This window comes from Octopus bimaculoides, chromosome 2, assembly GCF_046866305.1.
Source record: "Octopus bimaculoides isolate indiv1 chromosome 2, ASM4686630v1, whole genome shotgun sequence".
In the NCBI taxonomy this organism is placed as follows: Eukaryota; Metazoa; Mollusca; class Cephalopoda; order Octopoda; family Octopodidae; genus Octopus; species Octopus bimaculoides.
This window is the reverse complement of record NC_142929.1, coordinates 93434369-93448578: the sequence shown is the minus strand read 5'-3', so window position 1 is coordinate 93448578 and position 14210 is coordinate 93434369. Positions and strand designations below refer to the sequence as shown.

The following is a 14210-nucleotide window of genomic DNA, read 5'->3' as shown; positions in this document are numbered from 1 at the left end:
AATTGACAACCCTCCCTCATCATTCATAGACACAAATATTCGGTGTTTTTAAGCGGTTCGATCATTTGCGCATGCGTTGATGGTTTTCAAACTGTACAAGCAGTTAAGCCTAAAAGGTCTTTCCACATGCTAGAAATAGCAGCCAAATCTTATAAACTTTAAAAAAATTAAACAATTGCAGCATGGAAGGTGTTTATAAGCCATTTAAGATACACACAAAAACCCGTTAGATTCACTTCAACATTTAAATTTAATTTGCCAAAATATTTTCGTCGCTCTGAGACCGCAACTTGTTCACTGACAAAATTCAAACAAAAACGGAAATCATGATTACTAAAACTGTTGTTTTCCAAAATTCCAATTTTTAAATATACAAAAATGTATTCAACCAAAAACAAATAAGTATAATAAAATAACAGAACACAAGAGACTTTGCTACCAAATGTACAAATTTTCTGAATTCTAACATAGAAAACGGAAGGCATTAAATAGAAATGTGTTTTACAAGTCAAAAACATTCATTACCATCACCACGACCACCTCCACTATGACGACGACGACGACCACCACCATCATCACAATCACCACTGCCAAAACTGTGACTAGCTATAAAACTAGTATTACTCCAACCGATAGCAACAAACTCAACCTCATTTATCATCATTGTCATGATCAACATTGAATTTAAAAAGAAAAAGAAAAAGCCAACTTTTTATCAGAATCGGAACCTCCGTTACTGACATCTGTTGCTGTTTGTTCCTTCTCGAGCCATGTCTGGCTCATAAGGATCGATTTCTTGGTTTCATTGGCGTGTAGGTTCCCCACATGGATGGGACGCAATTTTTTTTTTTTTCCCACGAGAGTTCCGGCCTCTAGTAATGAACTCATTTGCATACAGTAAATCAGAACTCACCATGACCTTGTTGTCAAGTAAACAAAGGCTTTTGCTGGTGGCAGAAACCGCACTGGTGCTGGCAGACCGTTGAAGAATTGTTTGAAAAGTGTGAAAGAAAGGTGCCGTTCAGCGCTCAGATTATGCCGAACAAGAACAACATGAATAATTAAAAGAGTAAAGAAACGTGGTCATTCCTTACCCAAGTGACCTTATCTTATCGCCCAGCACTTGTTATACGCTCATAAATTAGTTTGATAGTTGAGCTCTGATTGGCTGTATGCAAATGAGTTCATAACTGGGGTCCGGAACTCTTTTGGGGGGGAAAAAAAAAATTTTCGTGGACTGGAAATTTCTCCTTCCTCTCGTCCGGACCAGTTTTGTCCAATCTTTTTTCTTTTTTGCATTACTCACTTAAAAAGAATATATGTCTTTTCGGTAAAAAGAAGAAAAAAGAAATTGGAAAATTTATGAAATTTTTTCTAACCTCCTCCCCCTTTCAGTACCAAATTTATTTTTGCACAACACACTTACAAAAAGATGGGAGAAGCCTTGAAGATTAAAGAAAAAAAATTGGGGGAAATCAGCAATCACTATTACAATCCCCACTCCCTTTATTTTCAAACAGAAAATGAAACATAATTTAAAGACAAGGGTGAAATCTTTTAAAATATTTTCATTAACCTTGCCCCTCCATATATTCTAAAATTTTGAGAGTTTTTTTCGAATTTTTTTTTTTAAAATCATTGTTTTGAAATACAAACTCTGAATCTGCAATTTATTTCTGTTTATAATTTCAAAATAATTCTCAGATGAAAAGCTGTGTGTGATTTTAAGGGAAGTTTAGCTGTTGTTTCTAGCACATCACACAATCACCTGATACCTTCCTCATTTCTTTGTCACTCTGACATACATTGATTTTTTAAAATATTTTTCTCCTCATGAACACATTTTATGGAATGCTGATGCAGTGTTCCATCGCTGGGATTTAAGCAACAACAAAGAAAAAATTGTAATTTAAACTTTTAACCTGAGTCCATGTGTGTGTGTAAGAGAGAGAGAGAAAATATCTACAAAGAGAAAAGTATGCTATTAAAATAAATGATCTTTTACTCTTTTACTTGTTTCAGTTACTTGACTGCGGCCATGCTGGAGCACCACCTTTAGTCGAGCAAATCGACCCCAGGACTTATTCTTTGTAAGCCTAGTACTTATTCTATTGGTCTCTTTTGCCGAACCTCTAGGTTATGGGGGACGTAAACACACCAGCATCAGTTGTCAAGCGATGTTGGGGGGACAAACACAGACACAAACACATACACACACATATATATATATATATATATATATATACATATATACGACAGGCTTCTTTCAGCTTCCGTCTACCAAATCCACTCACAAGGCTTTGGTAGGCCCAAGGCTATAGTAGAAGACACTTGCCCAAGGTGCCACGCAGTGGGACTGAACCCGGAACCATGTGGTTGGTAAGCAAGCTACTTACCACACAGCCACTCCTTTTAAAATAATTCTGTTGCCCTAATGAAATTCCTTACACACATGCATACACACACACTCAGTGAGAGAGTATGATAAAAATGTATAGAGAGAGGGAAAGGATACTATGAGGTAAGTGAAAAAGAAAGAGAGAGAGACAGAGAGGTCTTTTCTATTGTTTAAACTTAGGTGAAAATTTTCAAATTTGATATATTGGTGAACTTTTTCACATTAAATACGAGTTTGTAACTTATTTATTCTAGAAACATTTTCCGGAAAATGTTGCAGAGGTTTAAAGTTTGAACAATTTTACCCAATCACGATTTGTGTATAGCAGGTGTCATAAAATGAAAGTAAACATTAGAAAAAAGTTTTAAACAAACTGAAAGTAAGACGTGAGAGACAATAATACACCCCCCCCCCCCACACACACATATATATATTACGGAGATGTACTTGCATAGAAAGTGACCTGATCTGAGATCGTGTGCTGGAACGAAAGCAATTGCAGCGTGGAAGGTGTTTATAAACCATTTAAAATAACATACAAAAACCGTTAGATTCACTTTAACATTTAAATTTAATTTGTCAAAATATTTTCGTCGCTTTGAGACCGCGACCTGTTCACTGACAAAATTCTGTGCTGCATCTGAGAAAGTAACAGTTAGTTCATGATATAAATGTATGTATGTATGTATATATATGTATGTATCTATGTATGTATGCACGTATGTACTTATGGATGTACATTAGTAATAGGGTAAGTGTGTAGACGTGTTTGTGTGTGTACATGTGTATGTACATGTGAACGTATGTTTATGTACTGACATGTGTGTCAGTTCAAGTTGTATACATGACTGTTACTTTGTTGAAGGTTGTATACACACACACACACATATACAAATGCATATACATATATGTGTGTGTGTCTACAAAGTTACGGGAGAGAGAGAGATAGAGAGAGAATGAAGACTGAAAGAGGTGTGCTGCTGCAAGGAGATACATGGTTACCCAACCTGAGGGAAGTACAGGAGAAGGAGAGAGAGAGTGGGAGACAGCAGGATAGAAATGGTGGCAAAGTGCTGGGCATACTCATAATGGATGGGGATCAGAATATAAATGGGATGGTTGAGTAAAAAAAGAGAGAGATATAGATGGTGGCAAGTGCCAGGGCATACCCTTGAGGTTCAAAGGTTGTAATATAAGTAGCAGGATATTGCAAAAGGGGCAGGATTAGAGAGTGTGGAAGGATGGGGAAGTGAGTGGTGGAAACCTGGGTATATATAGAGTTCAAACTTACTTGCAAAAAGGACGCGTGCGTTCGATGATGTAATAATACAAAGAATATATATGCATATATACACACATATATGTACATACTTACATCTACATGCGTATATAGATGCATATCAGGGTACAGGACGTTAGAACAATGAACTACAGACCACGGAACGAACACATAGGAAAACAGATAGCCACTTGGAATTAATCCTTTGTCAGCTACCTCTATTCTAACTAGACGTTTCGAAGATAAGGCAGAATGTACTCTAGAATAGTCTCTTCCTGAGTAGTGGATCGACCCACTAAACAGTGGAGGCTGCAGGATAGCAATAATACAGAGAAACAGGGCTGTGAGGACAGGATTGGTGAGTGGGAGGTAAGCATAGTGCATGAAGTGGAAATGCAAGGAAGAGAAGCGATGTAGAGATACAGTTTGGTTTGTTGTGGTAGGGTGTGTGAGAAGTTTTCTTGTTATGTGTGGGTGGGACATACAGCGCTTCTAGAACTCAGTTTCACTGACATGGGCAGGTCTTCTCAAGGACCTCATATCACCAGACATCTTGGTCCATTGTCATTTCCTCCGTGAGGCCCAGCGTCCTGAGATCAGTCCTTACCACTTCATCCCATATCTTCCTCGGTCTCTCTCTTCCACGGGTATCATCCACTTTCAGTGACAGGCACTTCTTTATGCAGCTGTCCTCATTCATACGCATCACAGGTCCAAACCAACATAGTCTTCTCTCTTGCATGCTACATTTGATTCCTCTTATGCCCAACTTTTCTCTCCATACATTTGCACTTTGTTGTACATGCATGTTAATGTGGAACATCAAATGGAGCATACTGCCTTTATATCTCTCTAGTCTATGCATTCTGAGCCCATGTCTCACTACCATGGAGTATAGCCATTCATACACAAGCATCGTACAGTCTACCTTTCACTCTGAGGGAGAGTCCTTTTGTTGCCAACAGAGGTAATAACTTTCTGGACTTCCTCCACCCTATTCTTATTCTGGAAGCAATACTGTTAGAGCATCCTCCACCATTGCTAATTTAATCACCTAGAGGAGAGAAACTATCTACAACCTCAAGAGAGCCTCCTGGGTATTTGAGAGAATCTAAGTCCCTTGTACTCTTAGGGCTTATTGTTCTTGCACATCTATCACATTCAAAGATGACTTTATATATACAGTTAACCTCAAAATTATTCATACTCTTGTTAATTTTTGTGATTTTTTAATTTTTGTGATGAAATGAATGCATTTCGTCAAGTTTGTTTATGATTTATATGTGACCAACAAGTGAAAGAACAAAAACAATACGCAATTCAAGAAATTCTTCATTTCAGGGGTATTTTATTCATGGATTTTAAAAAATGCCATGTTCAAAATTATTCATACCATAAGTTTACTGAGTCCAATATTTCCCTTTAATAGTCAATAGCATAGCCTTTGTTTTTTTATGACTGCTTCTAGATGATTCTTGTATATGTCTACAAGCTTCCTCCATGTCTTCTGTGGAATGTTGGCCCACTCTCCTTGGCGAAAGCCTCGAGCTGGGTCAGGTTGGTCGGTTTCCTAGCCATCATTCTGGTCTTCAAGTCTTACCACAAGTTCTCAATCAGATTCAGGTCAGGACTCTGACTTGCCCATTCTAGGATGTTGAAATTATTGTCCTTGAACTATTCCTTCACTACCTTGGCAGTATGTTTCAGATCATTGTCCTGCTGGTACTTCCAGTTGTGGCCAAGTTGGAGTTTCTCAGGGATTCCTTCACGTTTTCATCAAGGATCCTGATGTAATCCTCCTTTCTCATAATTCTTTGGCCTTTGACAAGGTTCCCTGTGCCACTGAAAGAGAAGCATCCCCATTGCATTATGTTCCCACCACCATGGTGGGCACAGTGCTCTTCGGCTTATATGCTTCTCCTTGCTTCCTCCAGCATTTTCAGCATCCATATACCAAATAACTCCAACTTCCTCTCATCAGATCACAAGATAGTTGACCAAAACCTGGGATCTTGCTTCAGATGACCTCTGATGAGATGAACATCTTTTGTTTTTCTGTAAATTTCAACTATATATTTTATGCTCATGTAGTCACACCAGTTTTACACTGCTTTACCTCCTACACTTTGGACTCACACATCTTAACTATTGCCTGAACTTTCTGCACCTCTCCTCATCTGGATTATCACTGGATATACTTATGGATTTCAGGGGACTCTTCTGTTGATGAAAAATCACTCCGATACACCACGACGTTTGAATTTTTAAAAACTTTTTTGAACTTTCTGTTTTTTTCTAACTCCGTATGTTGTTATTTTGCCTCTCTCTTTCTCCTTTTCGTCTTCTCTTTTTCTTTTCTTCTCCTTTTCTCTCCTTGTCTTCTTTTTTTCTTCTCTTCATAACTTTTGAATTTTTTGAACTTTTATACTCCATACGTCATTACTTTACTTTTCTCTCTCCTTTTCTTGTTTTTTCCTTTTTCTCTCCTTTTCCCAACATGCCTGATTACAAATCTTTGCTCCTCCACCTTCACCACCGCCTAAAGAAACACCTTTCTACTCTTCCTTTCTGCTGCTTTCAACCTTCTATTAATCTTTCCCAACTGATTTTCAAAAAAAAAAAAAAAACATGGTTCTCTAGCCACATTCCCTTTCTTAGTTACTGCCTTCCCCACCACCTCATCACCAAAGGTTTCTGCCTCCATTTCCACCCCACTTTCCACTCTGCTTCTGCCATCCTATCTATACTTCATACTACTTCCTACCACCTTATGTATGCCACCATTCATTCTAATCTCTCCAAAATACACACCCTCAACTGCCTTCTCCCTCTCGCTTATTCCATCTTTTTCTCCTCTCTTTCACCTTCCTATGCACATTCCACTCTGCTTCATAATCCATTTAAATCATATTTTTCACAATTTCCTCACTCTCACTAAACAACGTAAACTCCACTCACTCCTCCATTCTGTCACACTTGATGTCACTACCCCACTGGTATAGTGTAGGTATACATTCGGTAGAGAAATGAGTGGATAAGGTGACTGAGGTGGTCAGCATGTGTGATAGAAGTATTAATTTAAGAATGGTCTTGTTCAATGCAACAGTGACATTTATTTCTGCATATGTTCCACACACTGGACAGATAACCACATATGTCAATGCACATCAGCTAACAATTGCTGATCATGTACATGTGTAACAAATCTACATTGAACAGAAGAAAATAGCCAGATAATCTGAAATATGGATATTATTCTCAATGTTGCAGAGGCAAATGTAGATTAAACACAATATACATAGAACAACTTTGTTTAATTGCTTTCATGCATGTTTTTCCATGCTGGCAAGGGTTAGCTGATGCTATTGCTTAAGCACTGTTTTTCCAGCAAAATATCCTTCCTGACACTAACTCATAACTGTTTTCCAGGTGAGGGATCTTTATTTTACAAGTGTTTGAAGGCACTCACAGCTTGTGGTATCCAGAGCTGTCATATAGATCCACATATATGTAATACACACACATACACACGCATATACTACTCTGAAAACCATATTCCATTTTCGATTTCTGTGGTGTTGACAGTCATAAAGTTTTAAAACTAGATGTTCCCTTGCTTTATGAGCCATAGCAATCCAACGTCAATGTGAGACAACAAAAGAAAGATTACTTAATAACAGCTACTTCACTGTCAGCACTTTGATAGATAAATAGAAGGATCATTTCTTATTTACTAACAATCATTTCAAAGTATGTAGAGATAGTAGAGTTATCAGTATTTACTTACTAGCAGATATTTCAGTGTCATTTTTTGTTGTTGTTGAGAGAGGCTCCTCTTTGCCATTTACTTCCTCAATATCATCATCATCATTAAAATGAGGATCGTTTTCAATTGCATGAAGCAAATCTGATGCTTGTAAAAAAGAAAATCCTTTTCACTGTCATTCATCTTCCATTCTTAATACTGTCTTCTCCACACATATTTTACACTGATCATCCTCCTGAGCCAACAAATTATCTCTCCTCTACCACCATATGTCTGCTCCAGACAATAACAATCTGTCTAACTACATGGCATCTCCCACTCTTCTTTTTACGTACCTCACTCTCTTTCTTTTCCCATATCTACTATATCATCATTATTATTATCATCTTGACTCAGGATTTGTCTTATTCCTGATAGAATTTATATGGATAGTGAGTTTCTCCCTCTAACCTTAGATATCCATGACTTCAATAAGCCATTAAATGCTCAGAACCTTTCTTGTTCCTTTGAGACAAACCTTCTGTAGAAGCTCTACAGGACATTCCACTCCAATCTCCTTTACCCATTTGTCTGTTTCATCACTTACAGTCCCTAATTTCGATAAGTCATTAAATGCTCAGAATCTTTCCAATGACCTTTCCTGTTCCTACAAAACAAACCTTCTGTAGAAGCTGTACAGGGTGTTCCACTCCAATCTCCTTTACCCATTTATCTATTTCATCACAATGTGCCAATTATCACAGGTACAATTTTTACAGATATCAGGTTCCAAATCTTTAAAATCTCAACTTTTAAGGAGCTATATTTTTTTCAACTTTTCATCAGCTCTCTTTACAAACCTGGTACCAAATGGACACGATGGATTAATCAGTAAGTAAATACAATTTTCCTTGTCTGTTATATCTGGAATACTATGTTCCACCTTTTTTCTGTTTGAATGGAAAAATTCCACAAAATTGTGCATGTTTCCACCTCAAGTACTCTTTCTACCAGATGATTGTATCATGTACTTTCTGCTTCAAGCTCCAAATTTTGGTAAAGCTTCCAGTGTAAAATGCTTATAACTTGATCATGCTTCCATTTCTTATATTCTCTCAATGCTAACTTGGGGCATTCTGCAACAATGTATGCCATTGTTTCATTCCAAAATCCATACACCCTACATTCTGCTGACACCTCCCCAAATACAAGTCAGTTTGCAGTACTTGATCCCGCAATTATCTTTTTTCAGCCAAAACCCAGAATTTTATTTCACATATTTTCAGTGACCATGCAAAGGCTTCTCTTAAATCTGTTTAATATATTCTCTTTGAATTTCATTTTTGTCTTCTTTTCCAATCTTGATCACCCGTTCTTTATTCACTGCCTGTATCTACTTTTCTGTCTTGTCCTGCAAATAATGAAGTAAGCTGTTTTATTCCATCTGCAGACACTCTTCCACTCTGATCTCTCTTGAATTACAAAATTGGCTGATATCAGCTTTTGGATGGTGGTTCCATACATAGTCAACAGTTTTCTTGTTTTTCTGTCAAAATTTCTACATTTCATCTTTTGTTCATTCCACATTTTCAGCTCCATATCTGACAATTGGCTCTGCTCCTGAATAATCCACAACTCAACATAGGTTAGTGTTTAGTGACTTCAGACTTGAGACCAAAAGGACCTGGAGATACAAACCAATTTGAAAAAAGGGGGTTAAAGAAGATTAAGGAATTTACAAACAGCCAGAGATTTACAGATGACTTTTCTCATTTTAAAATATAATAAAATGTATTCAAAAATATTATTGCAATCAAATTATTTCAAAACAGATTGTTTCATATTCCAAAATATATCACAAGAATCCAATAATTTTGATATTATGTTTATTTACAATTTTTACATTAAAATTATTTCAAAACATAATTTGATATTCCAAAGTACATAACTGGAAACTGGCTTCACTTCAGAAGACATTTGTAGTTACGTACATGTGTAATGGCTTGCTAGTAATGGTTTACATATTTCAACCTGGATTTATCATATATTTTAATTTCAAGTTATTCAATTCCAAAATTTGTATATTTTGAGGTAATTTTATCATTGAAGGCCTTCAATTTATTTTTACAAAATAATTTTTCAAATTTCAATCAGATAATATATAGAGATATATTATCTGATTGAAATTAGAAAGACTATTTTGGAAAATAAATTGAAGGCTTTCGATAATAAATTACTTCAATAGCAAATTCTCATTAGTTAAAAGGCTGGAGAAAGGTAGTTCATTCTTAGCTACATATGTTTTTTAAGTGTAATTAATTTATTACATGCCATTATAGGCATTACATATATGCCACATCTTCAAGTCCCTGAACTGCATGGGTAAGTTGGACAATAATTCTATTCAGAAACCCAGCAGAAACCTAACATTAGTAGGAGTGGCAAGAAAGACAAATAACCAATGAGATAGCATGGTTATTGTCAAATAAGCTGAACAAGAAAAAATGTGTGGCTAATTATCATTACGAACAATTTGACATCTGATCAAAGCCTGGCAATTAGATAATCAATTGTTCTCATATTTTGTTCTATTTAGGATATCATCAGCTCTGTGTGTCTTGTTTTTTGAGAATATCTTGTTTAGGAGAAGGAATTATTTTTGTGTCAAAACGTTTACTTTTTTCTTTATTCAGAATATGGTCTGCTGTGTTAAATGGATTTCAGGAGGTCAAGAATTTTATTGAATTGAATAGCAAGTTCCTTTTCTGTTGAGAATATGATCAGTTGTGTGTATATATTGTGTTAAATGGATTTTTAAGGTGGTCAACAATTTTATTGAAAGAGTCAGGAGTTATTTTTCATTTGTTTTGTGGTGTGTTTGTGTGTGAGTGTGTGTATGTTTTGTATTTTGAGAATATGTTGTTTTGAAGAAAGGAATTATTTTTGAGTCAAAAATTTTATATATGTTTGGATCGAGAGGTATTATTTTTCATATATATATATATATATATATATATATATATATATATATATATATATATATATATATATATATATATATGTATGTATATATATATATGTATATATATATATATATATGTATATATATATATCTATATATATATATATATTATTAACTCTTATTTCATGCAATATAGGTGTTTTGCACCCTCAGTCACAATTAGTAATGATAAAATTTTCCGTATATTGGGCCTAGCTGTTTATTTCAATTTTTAATATACATATTAACTTTTCACTAATTCAGACATAAATTCATATGTTAAATATATATACTGATAGGTCAATTTAGCCAAACCAGCGAGCTTCTGACTGACAGGCAAAAATAGTCTAGTTCCAGTGATCTCTGAGTCGCTCATGGGGCAGTTATATATATATATATATATATATATATATATTGTGCCTCATTCAATATTAAGAACAATTATTTCTTGTAATAAAGTGCTTCGGAAGCCTCAATCACAACTGGTGACAATAAAATGTTTCCTTTATGGTCTTATATTGTGCCTAGCTGTTTATATTATCATCATCATCATATATATATATATATCAATGTGGAAAAGCTAATGTTAAATGATGGTAATTGTGATATTTTTAATTGTCTCCTACTTGGAGAAGGCTTTTGACAAAGAGCCTTACTTTATGATCTGGGGTTTGCCAAGGAAATAAAGGGTAGAAAGATATATCTAGTTATAACTCAGAAACATATCCTTATCATTCCATGGATCTTTTTCTGACACAAAGGACTGTTACAGAGAGTAGGTGCACATGATGTACAACTGATCAAATGGCCACATGGTAAAAATACCACACTCTTCATCCAAGCAGATTTTACAAAGCTTTTGTTCTTTTAGCATATTATTCTCTGCAATTAAATTGCTGTTGTAAAAAAAAATAATAATAAATAAATAAACTGAAATGTAATGTAAGGTTAAATGAATATATAATAGAATGGTTATGCAATGGTAAAATATAACAAATAGAATGATAAATTCTAAATATTAAAATAGTATCAACAGTTACACAAGAAAAATATTCCATTTCATTCACACCAATTCACCCTAGGTTCCACGTGAACATTTCTCAGAGATATTTATTTACAAAATATCTTTTCTTAAGTTATGTTCCCAAACAGATTATTATACTAATAAAAACAAACAAAAATCTGTTTTGGCTCCTTCACAGTTTAACCTTTCATCGTTTAGCATAAAGCTGCCTCTATCTCTACAGTTGAAGGTAGATAATAATCTTGCAAGTTCCTGGCAACCTCACTAGGGCTGGTGCTATATAAAAAAAAAAGATCACCCAGTACACTTTGTAAAGTGATTGGTGTTAGGAATGGTATCCAGCTATAGAAACCATGCCACAGTAGGTACTGGAGCACTATGCAGTCCTCCAGGTTGTTAGATTTTGTCAAACCATCCAACCCATGCAAATATGGAAACTGGATGTTAAAAGAAGAGGATGTTGTGTGAAACATTTGATAGTAAGTAAGTATGGCCAGAAGATTTAAGTAACTTTAATGTCTCTAGCACTTACAAAAGTTAGAATATTTATGATATTGAGATAAATAAAATAATTTAGGAAACATGGGGTAACATCAATAAAGGAAACTAATCCAAACCATTTAGAATATTACTTTCTCCTCTTCCTGATGTTGTAAATTGACATTGAGAAGTTAGGGAACAGGCCAAAAAGAGTCAACTGGTTTGCTATGTTGAGTTGAACATTACTACAAGAGTTCATAAAGCTGGTGTATACCTTCAGATTTAAGTAAACGAAAAATATTAGAATCTTGAGTAGAGTTGGTCACTTTCTCCAGATGAGAATTTTAGTCCAATACTATAAGCTAACAAAATATTTATAAATTATACCATATTTTCATTAATTACACTAATGATCTGTGCCTCATTTTGGTATTTATTTAAAGCTAAAGAATTTCTGTCAGTGTCAGAATATGAATTATCAATCCATTATATAGAAGGTATATAGCATAACAATTTTTCAGAGAAGCTAACAAGGGCACTTCAAAGTGGTTGCTCAACCTGCTAGAAAAAGCAGTCAAGGCTCCATCAACTCAAAAAGGAGGGACACATTGAATAATGTAATTCTTGAAAATAAGATAGGATGATTATAGCATGAATGTATTTGATTCTAGGTTTGTTTGATCAGGATTGGCATTGGGCTAACAACAACTGTGTCAGTTGTGACTCTTTTTTTCAAGATGTTTTCCTGGAATATTTACAGTCATCATTAACCAAATATGTCAATGTACATCTGCTAACAATTGCTGATCATGGACATGTGTAACAAATCTACACTGAATAGAAAAAAATAGCCATATAATCCGAAAGAAATATGGATATTATTCTCAATGTTGAAGAGGCAAATATGGATTAAACACAATATACATAGAACAACTTTGTTTAATTGATTTCAAGCATGTTTTTCCATGCTGGCATGAGTTAGCTGAAGCTATTGTTTCAGCACTGTTTTTCCAGCTAGATACCCTTCTTGACACTAACCCATAACTGTTTTCCCGGTGAGGGATCTTTTATTTTACAAGTGTATGAAGGCACAAAATGAGTAGATGATTTGTTGACAGGAGAAATGATAATGTTGCCACTTGCAGCTTGTTGTATTCAGAGATGTTACGCAGATCAACACAGGGTGGGGAGAGAGAGAGAGAGAGAGAGAGAGAGAACGTATACCACACCACTCTGAAAACCATATTCTATAGGACTACAGAGATTTATTTTAAAACTGCAAATGATATGGTATTGACAGTCATAAAGTTTTAAAAACTAGATGTTCTCTTGCTTTATGAGCCATAGCAATCCAACGTCAATGTAAGACAACAGACAAAGGATTACTTAATAACTGCTACTTCACTGTCAGTACTTTGACAGAAAAATGATCACCTAGTATTTACTAACAATTATTTTAATGTATGAAGAAATAGTTATCATTTATTTCTTACTAGCAGACATTTCAGTGTCGTCTTTTTGTTGTTTGATCAGGCTTCTCTTCATTACTTATTTTCTCAATACCATCATCATCAACATGAGAATCATTTTGGATTTTGTCAAGTAAATCTGATGCTTGTGAAAAAGACGACCCTTAAAAACAAAAATGTCAACAAAAAAAAAAGAATAAAAAACACATGTACAAATACATTAGGTTTTGTGTAAAATATTTGGGTAATTATAATCTAGCATTCAATTATATTGATATTTATCCATTGCCTTCATAATAATACTCCTTCTGTGTTAGGCTTTTGTCTGTACTTTGAATTAAGAAATGCATAAATTGATGGATTTTTAAGAAAGGAAATTTTGTTGGAGGAAAGAATGATTTAGTGATTTCATCACTAGAGTAGTTATCAGAAGTTATCAATCTCATTTCATAGCATCTCATATTTTTAATTCAAATCAAACTAACAAGATAGAATCCCAATCATGAAAAGCAACTGCTAGTTGAGCTCTAGTTCTGACAATTAAATGTATGCATGTTAGTATTTTTTAACATGATGCTTCTCAAGTAACTGAAATTTTATATGTACTCTACCTTGAACATTTTGATGAAAAGACACCAGATAATTCAAAAACTGACGAATAGTTTGATGGTTTACAATACTGGCATTGAATTCTTGTATATAAGCAACTGAATGAATCTTCTACTAAAAGGCAAATGCTAGATTTTTCAATGAAATATTAAGAAGAAAACTCATTTTGGTAGATTAGAATAAACTACGTGGTAGGGGGTCTGAA

The 14210-nt window shown here is 34.7% G+C and overlaps 2 protein-coding genes and 1 long non-coding RNA gene across 10 annotated transcripts in view; 1 reads left to right on the top strand and 2 right to left on the bottom strand.

Moving 5' to 3' along the window:
- Nucleotides 1-1180, bottom strand: part of LOC106872120 (baculoviral IAP repeat-containing protein 7) — an 84042-nt gene extending 82862 nt beyond the window's left edge. For 2 of the 5 annotated variants that reach the window (XM_014919017.3, XM_089347169.1), the window contains exon 1: nucleotides 526-1119. The gene's annotated coding sequence lies outside the window, so the exon portion shown is untranslated. Of the gene's footprint in view, nucleotides 1-525 lie in introns of all 5 variants that reach the window. The other 3 variants (XM_089347168.1, XM_014919010.3, XM_089347171.1) reach the window with 3 other exon arrangements.
- Nucleotides 1101-9224, top strand: LOC128251582 (uncharacterized). The gene is made up of 3 exons (XR_008267181.2): nucleotides 1101-1904; nucleotides 2023-2090; nucleotides 9016-9224. It is a non-coding gene; the product is annotated as an uncharacterized LOC128251582 (long non-coding RNA).
- Nucleotides 5933-14210, bottom strand: part of LOC106872101 (baculoviral IAP repeat-containing protein 2) — a 53139-nt gene continuing 44861 nt past the window's right edge. For 3 of the 4 annotated variants that reach the window (XM_089347175.1, XM_089347172.1, XM_089347174.1), the window contains exons 5-6: nucleotides 13421-13559; nucleotides 11180-11319 (exon numbers count right to left, since the gene is read on the bottom strand). In XM_089347175.1, coding sequence (XP_089203301.1) covers nucleotides 13432-13559 — 128 coding nt within the window. In that variant the 3' untranslated portion in view covers nucleotides 11180-11319; nucleotides 13421-13431. Of the gene's footprint in view, nucleotides 9107-11179; nucleotides 11320-13420; nucleotides 13560-14210 lie in introns of those variants that run through there. The other variant, XM_089347173.1, reaches the window with a different exon arrangement.